Here is a 24166-nt window from a genome sequence, read left to right on the forward strand (position 1 = left end):
CTTAATAGTTCATCAATTTGACTAAGCTTCAGCGTGGCAGCTTTCACTAACTCCTTGATTCTTGAGTGTGATGGTGGTGGTGGTGGTGGTGGGGGGTCCCTGATTGGGACAGAGACATCAGAGGGTCAGGTGAGATACAGGCTGTCTGCGCTGTCCTCGCACTTCCCTCTCTCTCCCCCACATTTCCTGTCTCTCTTTAGCTGTTCCTATCAAATAAAGGCAAAAAGCCCAAAAAAATTAATCTTAAAAAAAGAGTAAAATAAACTTTATCCCATGGGTGAGGCACGTTTATGCTAGCCATGTATTCAAGCCAAGGAGTCTGCTAAAAGATTTGATTCCTTTCCCAAAAGTTGGAATGGAGCCTGAAATTAATACAGGTTGCGATTGACAGTCGCTCAGTTTCTCCAGTAGCAGGCAAAAGTCTTTTTTCAGGATCTCAGAGCCAGTTTTCCTTCGCAGAATGTCAAAAGACCCAGCGTGGATAATAATCCTCATATTACTTGGATGTGTAGAGAGGAAAACTGGCAACAGCCCTGTTCTCTCCCTGACAGCCATAGTAAGATTTTCAGTCATAGCCATTCTTACATGCTTGGTTATAGAGTCCCCAATCACAATAGTGTCTGTCATATCAGGTGTGGAGCAGTGGTTTTGGGGCTATTTCTTGGGTTTTTGTTGTCACACATTTCGTCAGTGGATCATACCTATTTTGCAATGGGAGTTCAGGTGATGCAGTGAGCATTGGTGCTCTCTTGTTGGATTTCTTGCTGGATTTGCCTCTGAGGCGGACGACATCAGACCATGTCCTGGCTGGTGCTGTGCCAGTAAGAAGCGTCATTAGGTTGCAAAAAGAAGTCTGATATAGAAGTCTATGAGAAAATTACCCTACTTCTTACTTGATTTATTACCTCACAAAGCGGTTTTATGGTTTACAGTCTCAATCGCTAGTTTCAAGTCTTCTTCAATACAGCATGATGTTCATTTTGTAAATTATGGTCCTATTTAGAGTAAAATAGACAAATTTGTAAATTTGTTTTTGGGTGCTGCCGGTGTTTTCGTCTAAGAACTTTGACCCTCACAGTGTGGTTTCAGTTCATGAAAGTTAATTCTAATATTGGTCGCCTAAAAATGTCTTCAGCGTTCAGCGTTTGGTTGTACTAAAAGACACTCTAGGCATCAGCTGTTCATTTTGTCCGGTAAGTACATTTTGTTTTAAGCCTGTTTTTCGCCAGCCAAAATTAGCATCCCAATTATTATCACAGTTAACGTGAATTATGGATGCATCTTGCTAACCTAACTAGCATACAAATATGGTCACTTCCAGCCAAAATGCCAATCTCGAGGCTTCAAAACGGTTGTCCACAAACCAATGGGTGACGTCACGGTGACTACGTCCACTTCTTTTACACAGTCTATGGAGTCTTCGCAGCTAATCCAGTAGTGTTAGGACACATCCAGGGGAGCGTGTCAACCACGTCTGTGATGGGATGCTCTATATTTGATGTAATCCCGTGTATAAAAGTTTGTTAGCATTTGGTGGCTCAGCACCTTGTACAGTAGCTGCTACAGAGTCAATGAATTGCTGACTCTCCTGTATTTGACGCAGCATTTCAATCTTCCTATCAAGCTGCGTTATGCTTTCAATGCAGCTCACTGATTTTGCTAGTGGGTTGTTCCTTTGATTAGCATAGGGGTCCTCTGGCTCAGCAAAAACACTAAAGGCCATCTTATTCTGCTATAAAAGTGATAAAAATATATGGTGGCAGCCTTCTGTGTCTTTCATAAATTAAAGTGCCAGTGATTTATAAGTATCCAGGATTCACTGTCTATAACTTTTAGAAGAATAAAACAAAGATATCTGCAAAAGAATGTAAGCAAAGAAGAGAGCAGGCAGCAAAGTGTCTGCACTGTAGGAAAGCAGGAAGTCAGTCAGTTGATGATCACTTCGCATCTCTGTGAAGGACAGAGAGTGAGCGGTAAGAACAGGAGGAGAAAGAGTGAGACAAGGACAAAGTGAGTGAGAAAAAGGACAAAGTGAGTGAGAGACAAGGAAAAAGAGTGAGAAGAAAAACAGAGAAAGACAGAGAAACAGAGAGAAACATGGCTGTCAGCATGTTTCCTGCTATACTGGAGATTAAACAGCTTTTAGCACGTCAGCATACACTTAGACTAACAAGTCTCTCTCTCACACACACAAACACACTCTATTGCTCTCAAACACACACACACACACACCAGAAATGTCCTCAAATATCTTCTTGACACTGGGGCTGATCAACAGCAGGAGCTCAGCTGATAAGGAGGAAGAAAAGGAGATGAATGACGCCACATATCTCTGCCAGCACACACACACACACACACACACACACACACACACACACACAAGACATTCTCTCTTGAAACATGCAACATGTATCACAAACACAAACACACACATACATCAATGTGTAACATCTGCAGGTAACATTCATTTTCATATGCTAAATATCAGATTTACACTGGGTTAAAGCACATATTATTGCTTATTAAAGTTGTTTTGAATCAAATGGTACTAAGCATTTGATATAATTCCTTGTAGTTTTTGAGATACAGCCATTTCTGTATCATATTATATTTATTCATTTGTCACATGGGGTTACTCATTTTATAATTTTTCACAAAAACACTAGTGGAAATACAGGTTCCTATGATCACATGTTCAAAAAAATTTATCCACTTAATGACCAGATAGACTCAAGTAAAAAATGTATTATAAAAAAGACTTTCCAATGCACTTTCAGGGAGAAATAATGAGAAATGTAGCTCCATGACTATGAGTTTCCATGCATTTCTATGGGGTTTATAGGTATGGCTGTACTCTAATTAACTAATGACCACTGTTCCTTTTAGAGGTGTCTCAACCACTTACAAAAACACACACACACAGAGCGAGAGAATAAAGCCTAAAGCCAGGAGCTTGTTTACATACATCTTTGGGCTTTGAAATGCAGGTGTGTTTTTATTCACATATCTAGTTTGTTGCAGTTGGCCAGTCTTGCTGGCAGGCACAGGGTTAGAGGTTCTGTAAGAGAGCTATGGCTAATTCTCGAAGATTAAAAGATCAAAAAGATTCACTGTTCAAGAGGTGATTGAATTGGTAACATCAGTTGACACTGAGTGGGCAGACATTTTTATTGAGCCTCCAGATTGTAAGAGTGGTGACAGTGCAGAGGACAGTGGAGATGAGGAGATGGGTGGAAGTCTGAAAAACTTGTCAGGTCAGCTGCTAGATGTTGTAACAAATGTGATCCTCTACAAAAATGGAGAAAGGGACAAGGTCAATGAAGATGAGAGTGCTGAAGATGAAGAGACACAAGTGGCTAGTACCAGTGCCAACAGTGAAAATGTATAGAATGAGGAAGGCCTACCCATGGATACACCTGTGAGAGCTGACAACGAGATTGAACAACCTGGAGCTACAACTGACAACGGTCAAAGAATAAAATGGTACAACAGAGATCTTCTCAAGAGAGAGGGAGAAATTTGCGTAGAAAAGAGCCTCAGAAACGGAGAACGAGACTGAGTGGGACTGAGTTCTTCGACAACAAGCTGATTGTTTAACTATGTGACCAGAGCAACCTATTTGCATTGTACAAGGGGATGCACAACCACAATGTGTCTCCAAATGAAATGAGAGCCTTCTTGGCAGTGCTGCTAAGTGGCTACAGCAGAGTGTCGAGGTGTCGCATGATGTTGCGGTGGCCTTTCTAAAATGAGAAGTAAAAATAGCACTCACTATACATTCATACAACACTACAAAATGGTGAACTCACTGTATAGGTGACTATATAATGAGTAATGAGTGATTTCAGACACAGGTTTGGGCTTTGAAGCCAATTTGACATAGTGACCAAATCGTGGAATTACAACTTCAGGGTCCGTCACTGGCCCCACAAGACTTTCCCATAGACTTACATTGTGAAAGAAGAAGCTGTAAAATGCTGGATAAATATTTTTGAGCGTCACAACCCCCGAATTTGATCCATTCGGTTTACATAATTTCAGTGCTGCAACTTGTTTTTTTTTTTTTATAAATTTGAAGTGAAGAAAGTGAAAAATGTTTTTTTTTTAAAGACTCCAAAAACTTTTATTACTACTTTAAACAGCATTCCTGTGTGAGGAAGAACTTATTTTCATTAAGTGAGGTAAATGAATTAAGCACATCGACTCATTTATATGTCGATGTTTTTGTATTTACATCCTTTGTATTGATATTGCAATCTAACTTTTTAACACATTTTTAACTAATTTTAAGAGAATTGATTTTGTATGTAGCCAATGAAGGCTAAGGATGAATCAGTCGATCTTAACCACGTTAAGTGCAGCAACACACAAGACAACACAGCCAGTACCAGCTCTGAAATGCCCCGTTTATGGGTTCATACGGGAAGACGGTGTAACAATATACAAAGAGTCTGGAGGTAAATGCATTTTTTATCGATTGGGAATAATCATATGCTGATTGCTTTTGATGCCATTAAAATAAAATGCAATATTTCTTTTCAACTTTGATTTTCTTCTGACACTGGAGCAAATTTATTACAGCACAACAGTGTTCTTCAGACCAGCTCTGGATACATTCACACAGCAGTAACCTGAGACAAATAACTTTAAACCACCACTAAAAACAAGAGTTGAGATTAACAGCAGGCACACACGTGGTTTGATTTCCAGTTTTGACAATGATGTCAAAGACATGAGAGTAAACTCAATAACAGGAAGAAAGCAATATACAGTAAAGTCTAACACAGACATGAGACTTTGATGCCAGATGCTTCACTGTGTATTCTGTGACTGCAGGGGAGTTCATAGAGAAGAATGTATGTACCTCATTGGTGGAAAAAGTCAAAGATGAAGTCCTTCCCAATCTCAGAAAAAAAAAGGAGAATCTTAATCTTCACTAGTCTGTCAGCTGTCACCTCACAGCAGAAAGATGATCTAGGGGTTTTAACCAACTATAGAACTATATTTAACCTTCCCTTTCAATCTAAGATCCTTGAGAAAGCAGTCACCTATCAGTTGTGTGACTTTCTAAATAACAATAGTTTATTTGAGGATTTTCAGTCAGGAGTGCATCATAGCACAGAGACAGCACTGGTGACAATTAGAAATTACCTTTTAATTGCATCGGACAATGGGCTTTTCTCTGTACTTGTCTTGTTAGATCTTAGTGCTGTATTCAACACCACTGACCATCACATCCTATTACAGAGGCTGGAACATTTAATTGGCATTAAAGGAACCACACTAAACTGATTTAAATCCTATCTATCAGATCGATCTCAGTTTGTACGTGTTAACGGTGAATCCTTCGTGCACGCCAAAGTTAGTCACGGCATTCCACAAGGTTCTGTGCTTGGACCGATTCTATTCACCTTATATATGTTTCCTTTAGGCAATATTATTAGGAAACACTCAATAAACGTTCATTATTATGTGGATGACACACAATTATATCAATCGATCAAGGCAGATGAAACTAACAGTTTAGCAGTTAGTTTAACTTCAAGTAAGACTTAAGGACATAAAAACCTGGATGACCTGCAATTTTCTGATGTTAAACTCACACTGACAAAACTGAAGTTATTGTACTTGGCCCCGAACACCTCAAAGACACAATATCTAAAGATATAGTTACTCTAGCTGGAATTGCCCTGGCCACCAGCACCACAGTAAGGAACATCAGAGTATCTTTGATCAGGATTTATCCTTTAACTCCCACATGAAACAAACTTCAAGGACTGCCTTTTTTCACCTATGTAACATTGCAAAAATCAGGCACATCCTGTCTAATAAAGATGCCAAAAAATTAGTCCATGCATTTGTTACTTCTAGGCTGGACTATTGCAATTCCTTATTAGGCTGCCTAAATAAGTCCATTAAGACTCTTCAGTTGATCCAGAATGCTGTGGCACGTGTACTGACAAGAACTACGAAAAGATATCATATTTCTCCAATATTAGCTTCTCTGCACTGGCTCCCTGTAAAATCCAGAATAGAATTTAAAATCCCTCTCCTCACCTACAAAGCTCTTAATGGTCAGGCACTATCATATCTTAAAGACCTCATATTACCTTATTACCCCACTAGAACACTGCGCTCCCAGAATGCAGGGTTACTTGTGGTTCCTATAGTATCCCAAAGTACAATGGGAGCCAGAGCTTTGAGTTATCAAGCTCCTCTCCTGTGGAATCAGGTCCCAGTTTGGGTTCGGGAGGCAGATACCATCTCCACATTTAAGAGTAGGCTTAAGACTTTCCTCTTTGATAAAGCTTATAGTTAACAGAACAGAAATATTACAATAGAATAGAAATCTGACAATATATTGTAATGTATAATAAAAGGCTACAGTGTGCAGTTTATGAGCAGATGGAGGTAGAGTAAGAAATGTAAATGCTACAGACCCTGTGTTACATTTCAGTCTCACTGGCTACAGTTGCCCATAGCCTTCATTCCATTTCCCTGTAGAGCATCTGAACACACACACACACACACACATACAGCAGTACCGACACCGCTGAGAGCTACATTATTCCCTCACTGCTTCGTAGGCCATGGAAATACTCTGAATGTACTAACCATGACCCAGAAACACACACATTCACTCCTTCAGTGCTGCCCCACCCTCTCTCTTTCACAAATACAAGCACACACACAGTAAAGATATGCATGAACACATACCACAGCCCTGGCATGCACACACATACCAAGGCAAAGGCCAATGCACAGCAACTCTCACACGTTCTGTCTTCCACAGAAAATGCATTCACATCACACACACACACACACATCCTGACCTCTGTTCCAGACGTCAGTAATTGCAGCTCATTCTGACGTTGGACTGAGTTGGAATTACATTCGAGTCAAAACTCAGTCATTTACTTCAAAACGCTTATCCTAGCTAATGGCAGTAATTTTGTCATTTTCATTTATCTTTCCATCAATATCCAGATTTTATTTTGAATCACGATGTTAAGCAAGTTGTCTTTCGTGGTTTTAGGGCATCTTTCTCTGGTGCAGTGAACATTAACAGTCTATCTACATTTAGCAAAATCTGCCAGCGTCAAGGGCTTCAGTGACACAACATATTTTTGAAAGACAACAAGAAAGTAAGAATTATTAAAGATATGTTGGAAACGGCTAACTTGTTTGATGTAGCTGAGGTTCAAGTTACAGTATCCAACACACACTTCACTTTCATGGATGATAACATAGTTTTTGAAATACGGCTCACATGTTTACACCCCTGTGCATGAATGAGAAATGATCCCTACTGATGCAGGGAGCAAAACTAAAGCATCTGTGAACAACATGAATGCTTATGAGGAGTTTCCCTTGAGGATTCAGTTCCTGCACCACAGAGGTGGAGCGACTGCACAGGCTCTCTCTGTTGTCACACATCATGCATTCATAACACCACACTGACACACACAAAGCATAGCACTTCTCCTTGTCCTCACTCCACCGTTCACAATGCTTAAACACCAATGTACATAAAGTGTGATCGATGTCAGTGGGCTGCATTCTCATCGTTTTTCTCCTTTACTTCTCGTGTCGTTATTGTAGGTGCACTTATAGGCCAGTTTTTATGGCAAATCAAATCAAAACTGAATTCAAGGGTAAAAACTTCAGGCACTACTGAAAGCCAAGAACCTCCATAAATTTGACTGAACAGTGATGTGCACATTAGCTTGTCATCAACAGACAAAGATGGTAGATAACATACAACTTTTTGTTAATTCATTACAAAGATGTAATTGTATTCTAGATTCTAGACTACAGGGGTGGCTGGGGCTCAGGAGGTAGAGTGGGTCGTGTAATCACAGGGTTGGGGGTTCAAGCCCTGCTCCTCCTGTCCAGAAGTCGAAGTGTCCTTGAGAAAGACACTGAACCCAAGTGGGCAGCTCCCGGTGGGCAGGCCAGCTCTGTGCATGGGGTACTTCCTGCCCATAGTTCATAAGGCCTTTTCCAAAAAAATACTGTAAATGACATGACTGTCACATTAACTGACACACATCATTTGATGCCTGTTGCACACATCAGATGCTTTACTCATTACCAATTCTTTTCTCTCGTTATTAATCCTCTCATTATTAAAACACAATCATTTAAAACTGCATTCAATTTTTTTGTTTAAATACCTGCATGATGCAGAGCAACTACATACCACTTTGGATGATGTTTTTATGCTGGGTTTCGTTTTACACTGCTGGTATTGCAGCTAATAGAACACCAACTATAAAATTGATTAGTCTATTGGTATTTATCAGGGATAAGATTAAATCAATAAAATTAATTTCACTTTGATTTAGCCAAACACTAAAGTGATTTCCACGTATCCTTCATAATGGGACAATGTCAGGTTCCCATAGCAAAAACCCACAACGTGATGCATACAGTTTGCGCAACTGTAATTACATGGCTTCGTTCAGTGGCATTACTAACGTACGGCTCAGTAAGTTTGCGTATATAATGTTTTCCCTCAGCTGAGAATCTATATCACTCATAGAGAATATCATCAGGAAAAGAATTAGTGAAAGGGTGGCACTTTTTAAACCTGATTTAAATCCAAAACTCTGAACATAGCCTCCTCCGGAGCAGGTTAGGTGAGCAGCTATCACGGCAATCTAGCCAGGTTAAAAGACACGCACCTTTGTGACATTGAAACTCTGGCCTTAGGCTCAACATACCTCGCTAACCCATTAATCTCAATTTGTAGTGCACCCCTCAGTTGCTCTTCTGTTGTATTTCTAAGAAAGTAGCAGCTCAATGAGTGTTTGCAGCCTCCAGAATTTTGGGACCTGTAGAATTAAAACACACTTGCTGATACCACAGTAACCATGTGTGACGCCAAATCAAGGATTATAACTTTAACCTATGCCAGGTTAATATAAACAAATTACTGATTTCCAGGTTACATGTAATCGATTACGTGTGAACATCACTTGTACCTTTGTGTTGTTGTGTCCCTCCACTCTATTAACATCCTTGTCTTTCTTCTTCTCGTCTTTTTTCTTTTCACGCTCCTTCTGTCAAGAAAAAAGAAAAGATGGTGTAAGAAAGTGGCATATTTGCAACAGCATATACAGCCTATAATATAAATTTGTGTCATAGCATCTACTAAAACCCCATACACACATTAAGGTAATTTATATCATTTAATAATGTATTTATGTATCTACACTCAACAGTATAGATGCAGAAAGTAAATTCTGCAATATATCACAGTGAAAACTGACATGTAATGCAATACAATAATTAGCATATCATACTGCTTAAGCATGCAGAAAGAAGGCACTTTTCTTCATTAAATCACCATTCGACAACCGTTATAATATTCTGTAGGAGGAAACATGAGGCCTAATGGTAAAGATTTGCTGCACCTCATAGCAGGTTGAAAACAATTAGATCTCATTCCTTAATGTGATTTTAATGCACTCACAATGCAGTTTTAATGTGCAGACATTATTAGAGTACAGAGAGTTGATGTAGTGTTTTCAGGTTAATGGTTCTCTCTTGCTTTGTCATATGTAAATGAGCTGGTGCTGATGCCAGCCACCAACAGGCTTTAGCTAATGACTGTCAGGATGCCAAAGAGAAAAGCTTTAGCTTAGCGGGTGAAGCCTACAATCTAGCTATTATGGTAACAATAACAGTCTGTTTCTCTCTGTCTCCCTCTGTCTCTATTCTCAATACAATTACTTTACTGGCTATGTATTTATAGTTATTTATGCTGAGATGGTTATTTGTCTTGAGAACATAATAAACAAAACTACATAATCATCGATATTTACAACAACAAATCAGGCAAATCAGAATGAGCACAGAGCATGTACCATTATTCTAGTCACTATCTTTTGTGCTCTTTTGTGAGCATGCATTATGTCAGTGTTTTTTGGCTTATGGAATGAAATATTAAAAAACAAACACAGCAACATTATAAAACCTGGGTCAAATGTCAAGGCTTGCAGGGGAAAAAAAAATACATATTTTTGCTTCTATTGTATTTTTTGAAGATTCTTCTCTGGAGTTCATGGCAGGGGAACGGAAACAACAATGGCTACTGTTTACATATGAACAGTATTACAGATCCTGGCCTCTATTCTGGTTAAACTGATTGACATTCTTGGTTGTTCACCTACAGCACATAGGCTATATTTTGGCTGCATTTTTGTTGACATATCCATCAGCAAGTTTGAGTATATTATCTTTGAGGCTCTGGCAGGCACCAAGTCTCTGACTCTATTATCTATGCGCTAATGAGGCTAGCACTGGGCAATTTGCTCCAGCAGCATTAGCAGGCTATTATAATCCCATCTGATCATCACTCATTAAACACAGCAAATTACAGCTGGGATCCTCCTCCACATATCATGTTAGCTGTGTTTCTAACTTTGGTTATTTAATCAGTTCATGTCTGCATGGCCAGCGCAACTTAAAGGAGCACTAACCCCATGCACAGGTGCAAAGGATTATGGTTGGTAGAGACTGGCATGGATAGGGAGTGGACGCAGCACTTCTAAATACTAGTGCTGCGTCCACTACCTATCCAAATTCTGAATGTGACATTTATGCCCTATATAGAAAAAACAACAACTATGGAACAATAAAAGTAGTGTCCATGGTATATACACTACTCTCTGCTTACAATCCCACAATGCAATGTGTTTCATTTGATAGATGCCACAGTACATTTGTCAGTGATGACGCAAAACAATGATGATACATAAGCATCCGAAATCTCAATTTACTGCTCACTACAGAGTAAACTATTGAGTTTCTTCTTATAGGGAATCGTGAATGAGTGAACAAGGGAGTGATTTCAGACACAGCCCCGGTCTGCATGCCAACACATTTAAAAAAAATACCTACTTGTGCTGCTGCTGTTAATTTATCTTGGTGCAGGGAATATCAGTGTGTATGTAAATATAGCCATGGACAGAGTTAACCATGGCAGATTTATAATTTGAAATTGTTTGACCCAGGTAACAAGAGAAGCATACAACACAAGAGAATAATCCAAAAACAATAATAAAAAAAAAAACATTACAGATTTAAAGTGCAGCAGGCAATAACATTTTTTTTTTTTTAAATCAGGTGAATGCCATTTTACTTGTTACTTGTTGTATTGTGGATAGTGTTATGTTCTGATTGCCGGTTCCATTTTGGATCCGGTTCACGGTTGGCAAAATACCAGGATTTGTTAAGCTCCAATGCTAACTTATCTCAATCCTTTTATCTCTCCTCACCCTTTTATAGCAAAGAGTAATGTTCAAAACATTCATGTGGCAGGCTTCTTATTGTCAGCCGGCACTGAGCGTCACTTTTGCCAGTTAAAATGAGTGAAATAAAAATAGTTTGTAAAACAGAATCAGAAATACTTTATTGATCCCCGAAGGGAAACTCTTTGTTACAGCAAGGAAGATGTTTCTGATCTCTTGCTTCCTTGGACAACTTAGCAAAAGTTTATCTATGACATGGCTGTCTGAATAAATCCTTCAAACAAGGACTATAACTCCAGTCCAGTAACAGCAAGGCATCTCCTATATTGTCAAAAAATATAATTTTATACGGTTAAATAATCTACGAGGCAAAAATGAAAGACTGTCAGGCACCGTCCCAATTAATGTTGCCAATATGAGTATCAGAGGGAAAAAATCTATAAGCCTAGTCAAACAATCTGCCATTAGTGGACTGTTCTGACCTTTCACTTGGCCCAACAAAACAGTGACAACACCACACCATATCTACTAGACAACATGGCCACAGAACACAACCACAGCAAAACAACACCACACCATAGAATACGGGAAAGACCTGCACCTCCTGTCTGCTCCTGTCAGCCTGTGAGGACGGTGAGGTGGAGGGAGGAGCAGCTTCAGAGGACTTCTGCCGGAAGACAGAGAATTTCAAAGGGTTAGACAGAGAGACAGCGACAAGGGAGGAAGAGCAGAAGAAAAAATGAAGATAGACAGAAAGAACAAGGAGAACAGAGTAAGAAGAAAGAGCGTCACGGGGGGGGGGAGAGAAGCAGAGAGAGAGCAGAGTTAATTAGAGGGAGTGATGGAGGATTTTCTCAGCTACAGCAGAGTAGTCTTCGCTTCAGTAGATGCTGCAAGCTAAGGTTATATTCAGCCTCACAGCTGCACAGGAAGAATGGTGTCAAAATAAGGTCTCACATACCCCCCCCCCCGCCCCCACATACACACAGTTATAGAGTGTAGGGATGACCTCTATTAACCTGTCGTTGACCTGTGAGACAGACTGAGAGCATGCTTGAATTGAACTCTGCAGCCTACCAGCAACAGTAGCTGGTTGTTTTCACAAGCCATTTTTATATTTCTCTGCTCATCAAGTGTTTTGTAGAGTAGGAAACTGTGATCAAACAGGGTGACAGCAACCATGTCTTCCTCTGACCCTACAGCCATTTTGGAAGAAGTTAGACAAATGTGAAAAAGTGAAAAAAAATTTAAAAATTAGAAGTCATTCGGGTAAAAAAACAAAATAAAAATAAAGCCAGGCCACAGTCAAATGTGATCAAACCACTCCCACACAGTCAGAAGCAGATTAGTTGAGCTTTTGAGTGTTAAACTCCTAAATAATACCTAAGGATGTTTTTTTCTAAACTTTGATTGTTACTTTTTAGTCATGAATATTTAATATTATAGAGAAATACTTAAACCTGTAATAACTGTGTAGTGTGGGCCGATGAATGAAAGAACAGCGGAGTGTTTAACAAGTACCCTTTACTTCAACAGGCTAAACATAATGTAAAAACAACAGTTATTAGTAGCTGGCATAGTTCATAAAGCCATCTTGACTCTCTAGCTCAGTGTCTCAACTAGCATCTGATTTACTACAGTGCTGCCTAGTGGTACAAAGTAGCAGAGCTATAAATTAACACAAACTGTTTGGGGGGTTTGCCACTTGAGGCAGCAAAAACAAGTTGTGAACACAACACTAACATATAAGCACTTTTTAACTTGGTGAGCTTGTTAGTAAACAGTTGCTACACATCCAGCAGTTATGGAGCAATATTATCATTCATTTTGAGTCATGTTTCCGTCCACCTGATGAATATAAGTCCAATATTCACTCTCTTTTAACTCCTGAGGGAAATGGCTCTTTAGCTGCTAAATGCTCCACTATGTTCAGCAGCTAGTCTCCAACTGTGTCTGTTTGTTGCCGATCAGGTTGCACACAATGGGTTTTTAAAGCTTTTTTGCTGAAAACAGCTGCCTGCTGCAGCTGAACCCGACGCTATGAGAGCAGTGAGAGTGAACCAAAACAGTAAAGACAGACAGACAGAATGAGCTGAGACTCACTATAAAGCTCCATAAAGCTTAGATTCAGATTCAGGTGATAATTATTTGTAAGTTCATCACTACGAGCAATCTCTTTCACATTGTCACACTGTTTTCACATTGTCCTGTGACACATTGTTATTATAAAAATAGAAATTATAGTCGCTTTGAGATTTAAAAACAAGCTTTCAGACACTTCAAAGCTGCATTCATTGATTTTCATTTTTAATTTTTTGTTACACTTGGAGGCAGTGCAGCAATCTGTAAACAAAACATTGACATCACCTTACAAAGTTTTTATGATGAACATGTTAGCAAACAGTTGCCCGTTTACACATCCGCATCCATGGACAGAGAGCAAAATTAGCATTTAGTTTTACTGACCACCTGATATATAAAGGAATAGTTCAACATTTTAGGAAATACCCTTATTTGCCTTTTGCCGAGAGTGAGATGAGAAGATCAGTACCACTAATTGGTCTGTGCGTTAAGTATGGAGCTGGAGCCGAGAGGCGATTAGCTTAGCATAAAGACTGGAAACAAGTGGAACAGCTAGCCTGGCTCTGTCCAAAGTTCTCGAACCTCTAAAGCTCAGTATGTTGTATTGAATAAACTCTGTTCTTAAGAATGAACTTCAGTCTCATCTTTGTATGTACAACATATGTTTGTTTAATCCTTAAACAAACCGTATTGTAAAAATGACCATTTACAGGGAGTTATGTGCTGTAAGTTTTTCTGTAACAGCTGGGTGCTGGGTACTTCCTGGAGTCTTGTATTGTGCTTGGTAGATGGGTAAACTATTTGTAAAGAAATAGTTACAGAAATTGCCCTAAAACTACAAATTGTTTTTACATTTGTCTTTTTTTGTTTTAGCCAAGCTAGCTGTTTCCCCCTGCTTCCAGTCTTTACCTATGCTAAGAAAACCGCTCCATACTAAAACACACAGTGGTATCAATCTTCTTATCTAACTCTCAGCAAGAACACAAATAAGCGTTTTTCTCATAATGTTTACCTATTCCTTTAAGTCCACTATTCACTCTCTGTTTAGCTTGTTTTGGTCTCCATAAAAATATCTGGTTCTTTACCTGCTAGATGCTCCACTACGTTCACTAGCTAATTGCTAACTTTGTTTTGTGTTGGGTAGATAGTAAGCAGTGGGTTTATTAAACCCCTCAATGTCAATGGGATTACAAAAGAAAAAGCTGAGAGCAATTGCAGAATTCAGTGATACATTTTTGTTCACATAATGTGATCAGTTAATATAAAAAAAGATTACTACAGTTTCAAAAGTATGTCTGCCTGTGTGTTAAAGTGTACAGACATGTCCCTTGTATCAGATGTAAGGCAACCAGGCTCGATATGCATTTCACCACTGAAAGAGATTATCATAGTGCGAGATGGACAGACAAACAAAATTGATTGAGACAGGAGGGAGATACAGAATAGTAAAGAAAAGATAATTCCCAATACAACATTTGCATGCATGGCATATGACTGCTTTCATGTTCAGGAGAGTCAAGAGAATAGGACTCCACAGATGAAATCATTCATTTATATGATTGAACATTTGTTAGAAGACTGCATTCTCTTTTGTCCCACAATTCTGAGAGCCATCAAATGCAGCATTGGCCAGTCTGACATGTGACCCGGATGTCACTAGGTCAATAAAAAGGTCAGGGATGCTTTGTTCTGCCTCTCTTTCTCCTGGAATTCTTCACTGTAGAGGGTTGGCCCCCCCTGCGTGGTTTGCTCACCAGCAGACACCCACCTGAACTCTCTCCTCCTGGCTTCGCCACGTAATCTGCTCGGAGCAGAAACACGCAGCACAACCGAAGTTTAGCGCCAAAGGCTATTGCACAAAGCCTGCTAGCTAACTATAAGAAGCACAAAGCAAGTTAACGCCGAGCGGTTAACTCAGACGGAGCGACCAGCTTTCTCCGCTCTCTACAAGCAGACACTGCACAGCAAAAGATGCTTCCACAGCGGAACCGCAATTCTTCCCAGCTTGGCTCGTCTACAACAGACTGACCGCCAGCTAACAGCGGCACCAAAGCAATCTCTCTTTCCCTCCCACGGATGGGTAACATAACAACTGGGCATAAAATAGAGTAACAGTGTACTTGGCTAAGCACAGGACAGTTTAGTTAATGATGCACATGAACTAATGTGTTTTTCTGTGGTCTGATCACTGACGCAGTCGAAGACAGGCAGTTGCTAGCACAGACCTTAACTAACTTATGCACTGGGTCTACATTTTTTCATAGCTATTGTAAACTACATGGATCATATATGCCACTGCTGTCGACCCTATGTTACATTTTGTTTATGCATGATTTACTTGTGTTAAGGGCATTGTAGAGGTGGCTGTTCCTCACTTTACCTTTTTTCTCTCCGACATCTTCTTGAGGATTCTGCCGCCAAAAAAGCGGTCAGAGACAGGCCGGAGACTGTGGGTGGTGAAAGTGACCAATCGAAGGAGCGGAGACATCAGCCACTGTCTATTCCATCCCCGCCTCCAAAGTCTCAAAAGTCAACTTGACGAGTGAGCGAGTGTTGAGCAGTTGCAAGCGCGTAGAGAGGGTTGAACCCTGGGAGCAAAAATGCTTCCTCGTGAGGATGCTTTTCTGCTCGCGGATACTGTTCTGTGCGTTGTATCACATGCACGTGCCTGGTTTTTATGTGCACAGGTTTTGAGACTGATTAAATGCCATACATTTTCAATCACTCTTCAAAATCAATACCAATCCAATCTGACAAAAATCCCATCAGCTTCTTCACCACAGAACTTCTTAAATCTTTCCAACCTGTGATGAGACATGTCAGTTAACATATTTAACTAAACAGTTCTGATGCTACCTTGGCCTTGTCTTTATCACTTCCTTGTTTATTCTTTGCCATCTGGCTGTTTGCTGCCTTTATATATGCACCACAGCTTCAGCTGCCTCCCTCAAGATTTGTGTCTCTTTCTGCCTCTCCACACAACAGCTAACAGATTGATTATTCCGAAACACGGTGAAAGTAATCAGGTCATTAAAAAACTAAAAACAAGTATGTTATGGGGGTGAAAAGTGAAAGGACATACAGTACAGTTATAGAATACTGAGCCATATAAAGCTAGAATGAAGCATTTAATAAGATTACTTTCAGAAACAGTATGAAGGAAAACTATGAAAGAATAACTTCACGGTCTAAAATAGTTTGAATTATACTTTCAACTCACACTGGTGGAAAATGGAAAATCCTACTATCCAACCCAATTATTCAAAACAACAAACCAGCAGTCCCAGTTTCATCAACTGCAAAACTATGCAACTATGACACGTTGGTTTACTTAGATGAGGAGCGGTAACTTTGTTTTTGAAGGCCTTGACATACTTCAAAATGAACACAGATGCAAACAGCAGGATGGACGATGACTCCGTTTATACTACACTGGGCGTTGAAGTCACGCAGACCATTGCAGACCCGCATGGCTACTCTGATGCAAAAATTATACTTTGAGCTTAACTTATAGTACTGTTAAGTCCAAACATCTGAACAATTCATCCAATCTATCTTCATGGAGACATGGTCAACTGTATCTGTGGTTCATCCACATTGTTGCCAAAATCCCAACACATCCTCATACCTAAATGACAGAATAGGTTGAGTAGTAGAGTGTGTTACACCATTGTGCACACACTCCTGCATTTGTTTTTGTCAGAATCTTAAATTAAGCTAAGGGAATGCAAATCTGTAATGGAACTGTACGAGAGTCCCATTTTGGACTGCTGATAAAATATACCAAGTGCTCTTTAGCATCTCACTGTTAAAACTAGCCAGAGAAAAAGGAATTCAGAGAAAGGGGTGACATCATTAACATCAACCCACCTCCTTTCCTTCCTCACTGCCTTCCTCTCCTCCTCCTTTGCTCTCTAAACCACCTGAGGGAGGCAACTAATACTAACTGTGTCTTTCCGAGGGCAGAACAGAAGAATGTTTTCTCTATTTTTCATCCTTCTCCATTTCCATCCTTCTCCCTCCCTCCTCAACTGTTAAGGCATCAAACGACTGCTTGCTCTTGTTGCCTGTGGTGGTGAAGGAGCGTAGCAGAGATGTGAATTCAGAGAAATTTCTATCCCGCTACTTATTCTGTTGACGTCTTCCAGACTTTTTTTTTTTTCCTCTCTCAAAACTTCCTCCTCTTGCGACTTTGATGCTGCCGGAGATGTCGACACAGCACTAAACAGTCACAGATGGACTGATGATGAAGATAAAGAGAAAAGAGGCTGGAGGGTAAGAAGGAGGAATGAAAGGAATACAGAGGGAGGGGGGGTGCAGAATGATAAAGAGTGGACAGATAACAAGAGTAGTAGTGCGAGCTGGGTGAAAGAGGATGAACAGAGGTTGAATAGACATTAGGACTTGGAGATAGACGTGTCTGGCTATCTGCTATGGCGACTTCTGATAGTGAGACAGAAAGATGGTTAACATCTTAACTGAAACTTGTCCGCTGGGCAGACCTTTAACAGCTTCATTTGTACTCTTACAGGGGACACTTCTTGAAGTGTTATAAATAGTTAGTTACACAAAGACAAATTATGGTGGCTGAGGTGTGGTTTTAGATGTTTAAGCTGTAATATAATTCCACAGCGTTCTAAAAGAATATTGAGTCACGGTCTACTGAATGACCGTGAGCTATGTTTTGTTGTGACATGGCTGCGGTAGGTATCACAAATCTGCTTGAAATCTCAAATGCATCCATTATAGAAGACTTTGTATAGAACCAGATATACTTTATTAACGACAAGGGTCAGAAAGAAAAAGCTATACACTTGATAAATTAACAACATGCGCAATAGCATTACAGCCAACTGTCTTGCTTAGAGCTAAGCAATCAGAATCAGAAATGCTTTATTGATCCCCGAGGGGAAACACTTTTGTTACAGCAGCTCACTATCACGTCAGTGAACACAGGAATAGAAGTACTAAACAAAAAATATAATACACTATAATACAGGTCAGATAAATTAAGTACCAAGTGGGTATAAGTATAAAATTAAAATAAGTGTGAAGTACAAGGTGGGTTTACCGGTTGATGATAAACCCACTTTGTACTTCACTTCTTATTTTAATTTTATAAAAAATTAAACGGCCATGCTAGCAGCTCTGTGAGCATTGGTGTTGATAGGTTTGCAATGTAGTGAGTTCCCGGGACCTACAGGTTGTCATTTGAGTGGGTCCCAGGGAAACTAAAATTTTAGTTTTTTTGACAAATTGTAATGTTAAACTCGTGTGTAGGGATGGGTATCATTAGGATTTTATCAATACTCTTATCGGTTCTTTTTAATTACTAAATAATTGCTTTTTAAAAAATATTATTTAAAAAAAGAATACATTCAGAACAGGATTAGAATTGAATATTTTAAATATAACTACAGCATCAAAAAGTAATGGTTACAACAGCAAAGTATATAAACGTCTCACTGGAAACAAATCTAAAATCTTAATTAAACAAATCATATTCCTGACATCAAAATACTGAGTGCAGTTTAGAAAGAATAAAGAACAGTCAGTCAGTGTCAGTCCTTCCTCCTGTCCTCTGTCCTCCTCCCTCTGCTGCTGCTGTGATTTCACTGCAGGTAAGTTACCGCTGGTAGAGGGAGGAGGGGCTGGTTTGCCTCTGCCAGCAGTAAGTTTACAAGAATTTGCCAAATTTTAAGATACAAACTAAGATAAACAGACTACATACAGACAGCTTCGTTTTAGCTCGTTTGTAACAATTCGCTATTAGCCGAGCTGTGCTTGTGTAAACATAGCGACGGTGGATCAGACTGAGGACGGAGCAGATTAAAATATCGCTTTCTACATGTTCACATGTTTATGCTTGTTGAACAGGTGTATTGATAAAGCATTGGCTTTTTACCTGCGAAGGTTTTATTGCACTTACAGTAACGAGAATAGTTGTTGTCAGCTCAAGAAGCAGGACGTGTACCTAGCAACATCACTGTGTAAGGCTGTACTTGAGCACAACAGTGCTATGTGCTAAATGCTAACAACAGCATGCTAACATTCTCACAATGACAATGCTAACATGCTGATGTTTAGCAAGCAAAATGTTTACTAGGTTCACCATTTTAGTTTAGCGTATTAGCATGATAGCAACTTCCAACTAGCACTTAATAAAAAGCAGCTGAGGCTGATGGTAATGTCATTAGTTTTGCTGATATTTGGTCATTTATCAAAGTACTGGACAATTAATATTTTGACCTGATGGTGGTGCTAAATGAAAAGTCAGGGATTCACAAAAGCAATTACAATTAAGCCTGAGGGGGACATGAATGTGTGTACCAAATTTCATGGCAACCCCATCCAACAGTCATTGAGGCATTTCACTCAAGGAATCACCAAAATCATTAGAATATATTGACTGGGAACCATGAATTTAGTACCAATTCATCCAATAGATGTTACGATATTTCACTAGATATGTAAAACATTTAACCTGCTGGTGACGCTAAAGGAAAAGTCAGGAGATCACTGAAGTCAGTAGGAAACATCCTCTGGGAACCATGAATTTCTTTACCCAATTTCATGGCAATCCATCTCATAGTTGTTGAGATATTTCAGTCTGGACCAAGTGGTGGACTGACACAGTCAGAGCCAAGTGTGGCAAAAAAAAAAACAATGCACAAAAGAGTCATGCTTTGCAGTAAGCCATTAAACAGGAGTCAAAAGTTCAAATATGTCTCTTGAATAAACTTAAATAAACTGTTAACTTTTTGTGCTAATTGTGGTAACTTAGCAAGCCAGCTAATTACATGGGCAATTATGGCAGGTCAGGGCTGGCATGTTACCAGTTAGCTCGCCAGCCACAGCAAACAAGTAATCTCTACGTTATCAAGCCTGCGCCAAATGAATTTGAGTTTTCCACTTCCTGTTGTGACCAGGCACGGAATGAAAATTGATAACAGTAGTATTATTAAAACTTACAGCATTAATTATGTAAAAGTCAAATCTGTGCTGGTCCATGTACCTCAATTTAACCACTAACTCCATTAAAATTGCCAGAGAAATCTGTATTCTCCTGTTCAACAAAAAACTAAAGTGACAAACTCCCTGTAGCTCTTTTGTCGTCCACTGATGTCAAAATACAATATGTCAGTGGATGGCAGAAGTTAAGTAGGCTGCCACAGCTGGCTGCAGGAACACACAGAACATTTCTAAGTACTGTGGACACAGCAGACAGGACATCCCTATGACTAACACAGGCAAATAAGGTTGAAAATCAGCAAAGTCTTCCTCCAGGGTGACTGTGCTGCTCTCTTGTGACATTTTTAGGCCAATCACTGGGTCATCACAGAAGGTTTGCAAGATGCACTCTGATGTCTTGTTGATTCCAGTAACATTGAAATACACACACACACACACACACACACACACACACACACACACACACAACCCTACTAATTCACTCATGGCAGACCAATGAGCTTATGCTGCATGGGCAATGGAAATGGAGTGGATGCACTTATGTACTCCACTGTGAACAAAGTACTGCAAGCTGTCCATTACAAAAGAACACTGTTTCTCTCCATTGGTTTCACACACACACAAACAAATAAAAATCCACCACTTTAAAGTTTTATATGCAATAGAACTTGCAGTCCAAGTCTGCATCAGTAAGGCTTTTTGAATGTCATTACGTTTGAGAATTGAAATCCTAAAATGTCAAAACACAGTATCTGGATCATCATAGGAAGAGGACTGAGTATCATTTGAAACTTTTCCATATCAGTGCCAATAAAACACCTTAGTTTGAGTATTCATACCAAAACAATGCCCTTTTCAAATTCTAACTGGTAAGTATAAACATGTTTTTCAATAAAAAAATGTTTTTGTTAATTTAAGGGCAGACTGTGTAACTTTTGAACGAATAAATACAAGTCTCTCCTCTTACAAATGAAAAGTTGAATTGACAAGCAATTAAACACTCTTCCATCAGTTGAATACACTAAGGGGTTTTGCTGTTACAACCTTACTTGGTCTGGTATGACCAGTATCTTATGGTGGCTAACAACTAAGTAAATTTTAGATATTGCTGTGTAACTGACATATTTCTGAGTCAGTTTGCTAACTTTATGACTTTTCTCTATTTGTGTTAATGTTACACACATTATTAGCATGTCACAGATAAACAATTAATGGTTTTATCACAAAAGTAAAACAAGAAATAGGAAAACCAGAAGACATGTTTGTTGTGTCCTTCTTGTGATCCCATTCCACCCGCTCAGTCAGATCACCCAATGATGATGTTTTTAAAGCTGCATTAAATAATATTTTTACATTAACAATAGGTCCAATGTGTAATGTGAAAGGAGTCATTCATAGTGATGAACCCACAGAGAATTACGCCCAACTCTGCAGTTCCTTTCAGTCCTACAGAACTCTTCAGCGTCTTTTAGCTTACTGTTTTGGTTTTATGGCCCGCAACTTCACTGTTTTGGTTCAGATTGACTGCCGCCACAACCTTCTTTCCAGCAGCAGCAGGCAGCTGCTTTTTAGCAAAAAAGCTTTGATAAATCCACTGTACACTACCTGTCCAGCACTAAACAGCAGACATAAAAAGTTAGCGACTAGCTGGTGAACATAGCAAAGCAATGAGCAGCTAAAGAGCCAGATATTTTTTCCTCAGGAGCTGGTGGAGACTAAAAACAGAGCTGAAATGCAAATGAATATTGGACGTACATTTGTCAGGTGGACAACAAGACAACGCCAAAGGAATCGTATCTGCTCAATGTGTTAATAACATGTGTGTTGTGTTTACACCTTGTTGCGCTGCCCCAAAGTGGCCCAAAAACTAATTTAAGGCAGGTCTAAAGCAACAGACTCAAGAGAATCTTGGGAAATTAAGTTAAAATCAACGTACCGCTGATTGCAACTTGTGGCCACAGTTCCCCAAAAGTTACAAAAGTTGGCCTATTTGATCAAAGCTTTTATCTTTTATCCAGCAAGTCAAACTTCTCACACGCGTAAGTGTTCAACGTTATCTCAGTACAGGAGGTCAGTCTCTGTAAAATACAGTAGAAGTCTATCAATATTGTGATTTAAATGTGGCAAGACGAAAAATTTGATCGAGCAGGTGCCATCTTCCAGTACTTGGTCAGTGCATTTCACACAACTAAACTGGAAAGGGTTACAGCTTGCTGCCCCACACTGAACCCATGGTGATAACAATTATGGTGAAACGCAGTCAAAATGTGTCATTAGCATAATTTCGGGTTAAATGCGTTTTTCTTGGACAACCACAATAGGAATGATCATTTCTACAAGAAATACTGCATGCATTTAATCCAATTGCATCATTCTGCATCCATCATGTTAGAGCACTGAAACTGACCATATCAAGTGCCAATATCATCCAAACATACTGGTAAATAAATGCAGTACAGTATGATGAACTACAGTGAAGAGGCATGCAGAGACACAAACTGTTTATTTTCTATAAGTGCTCAACAAATAAGTGAAACCAACAAATTCCTCACTCTCATTCCAACACACACACACACACACACACACACACACACACACACACACACACACACACACACACACATACACAACCTATAGCTCAGAGTTACTGTAGCCCGCCCTCTCCTCATATTTCTCCATCTGCACCAAACTGCTTAAAGTGATAATGAGTTGTTTTTAATAATTAATTTGCATATAAAAGCCGAGCCGTCTGTGTGGGTGGCAGAAACAGATCCTAGATCACAGTCTAGCTGCTGGCAATGCTTCAGAGGAAGCCAGAGAGAAAACAGAGAGAGAGGCAGGAGGCGAGAGGGAAAAAAGAAAAGACAAACTGAGAAACAGAACGAAGAAGAGAATGAGGGAAACAAAAAAAGAGAGACAATGAGGAAGGAACACATAGATGAAATAAAGATGTGCCAGAGAAAGACTGCTGTGAACAAGGCATTTTGTATTAATCTAACACATTTAGTGTTTATGTTTGAGAGTGTTTTTATTTTCCTGCAACATTTTTTTTTTTTTAAATGCTGTTTTTTAAATTCAGTTTGTGTGTTTGTGTTTGTGTGTTTGTGTGTACCTTCCTTTCAGTTCGTAGCCTTGCTAACTTGAGTGGAGTGTGTGGCTGTAAGGATAGAAATGTCCGCCAGTTGGCAAGGCTTTTACAATTGTGACAATTGCCCCATTTTACGACTGACCTGGACATCCCAGCAGCATTCTGTCCGCACTCGACTTTTCACAGCTAATAAAAAGTGGAAAAGTGTTCACTTTTGAACAGCTAATGAAACAAGAAATGTAAATATGCATTTACACAACAAATAAATTGATCATAATTGGAAATAAAGATAATGTAAGTGGAATGCTGAATCTCAGCGTGCATGTGTGCTGACCCTCCTCCTCCTCTCATCCCTCTGAGAGGAGAGGCAGGTAGGCAGAGAAAAGACACTCCTGAGATTCAAAGATTGCCAAAATATATCGACATTTACCTTGTGTAATTTTATTTTACTATTTAATTTACTGTTACAGATATATGTATGTATAGCCTATATAGCATATGGTGTGTTGTCATAACAGCAGATGTTTTAACATACATGTATCACGTATGACATTTAATTAACATTGTCTGTTAAAGAGTAACTAAACCCCCAAACCACTTTTTTCAGCTGAAAGCCAATGTGTATGGGTATTTAGTAGTGTTGCTGATGGATTCCAAATCTTAACATTTTAGTGCAAAGTATTTGAATTCTACATATTGTGTTAAAATATGCATAGCGACTGTCCTCTACAGGTTGAAACCCGGCTATTGCAATTGAATTTTACTA

General features: G+C 39.4%; 1 protein-coding gene across 6 annotated transcripts in view; it reads right to left on the reverse strand.

Moving 5' to 3' along the window:
• The window catches only part of smap1 (small ArfGAP 1), a 136809-nt gene that overhangs the window by 80326 nt on the left and 32317 nt on the right, over nucleotides 1-24166 (reverse strand). For 2 of the 6 annotated variants that reach the window (XM_044213998.1, XM_044214000.1), the window contains exons 5-6: nucleotides 11860-11925; nucleotides 8988-9065 (exon numbers count right to left, since the gene is read on the reverse strand). In XM_044213998.1, coding sequence (XP_044069933.1) covers nucleotides 8988-9065; nucleotides 11860-11925 — 144 coding nt within the window. The remainder of the gene's footprint in view (nucleotides 1-8987; nucleotides 9066-11859; nucleotides 11926-24166) is intronic. The other 4 variants (XM_044214003.1, XM_044214001.1, XM_044213999.1 and 1 more) reach the window with 3 other exon arrangements.

The sequence above is a fragment of the Siniperca chuatsi genome, linkage group LG11 (genome assembly GCF_020085105.1).
Source record: "Siniperca chuatsi isolate FFG_IHB_CAS linkage group LG11, ASM2008510v1, whole genome shotgun sequence".
In the NCBI taxonomy this organism is placed as follows: Eukaryota; Metazoa; Chordata; class Actinopteri; order Centrarchiformes; family Sinipercidae; genus Siniperca; species Siniperca chuatsi.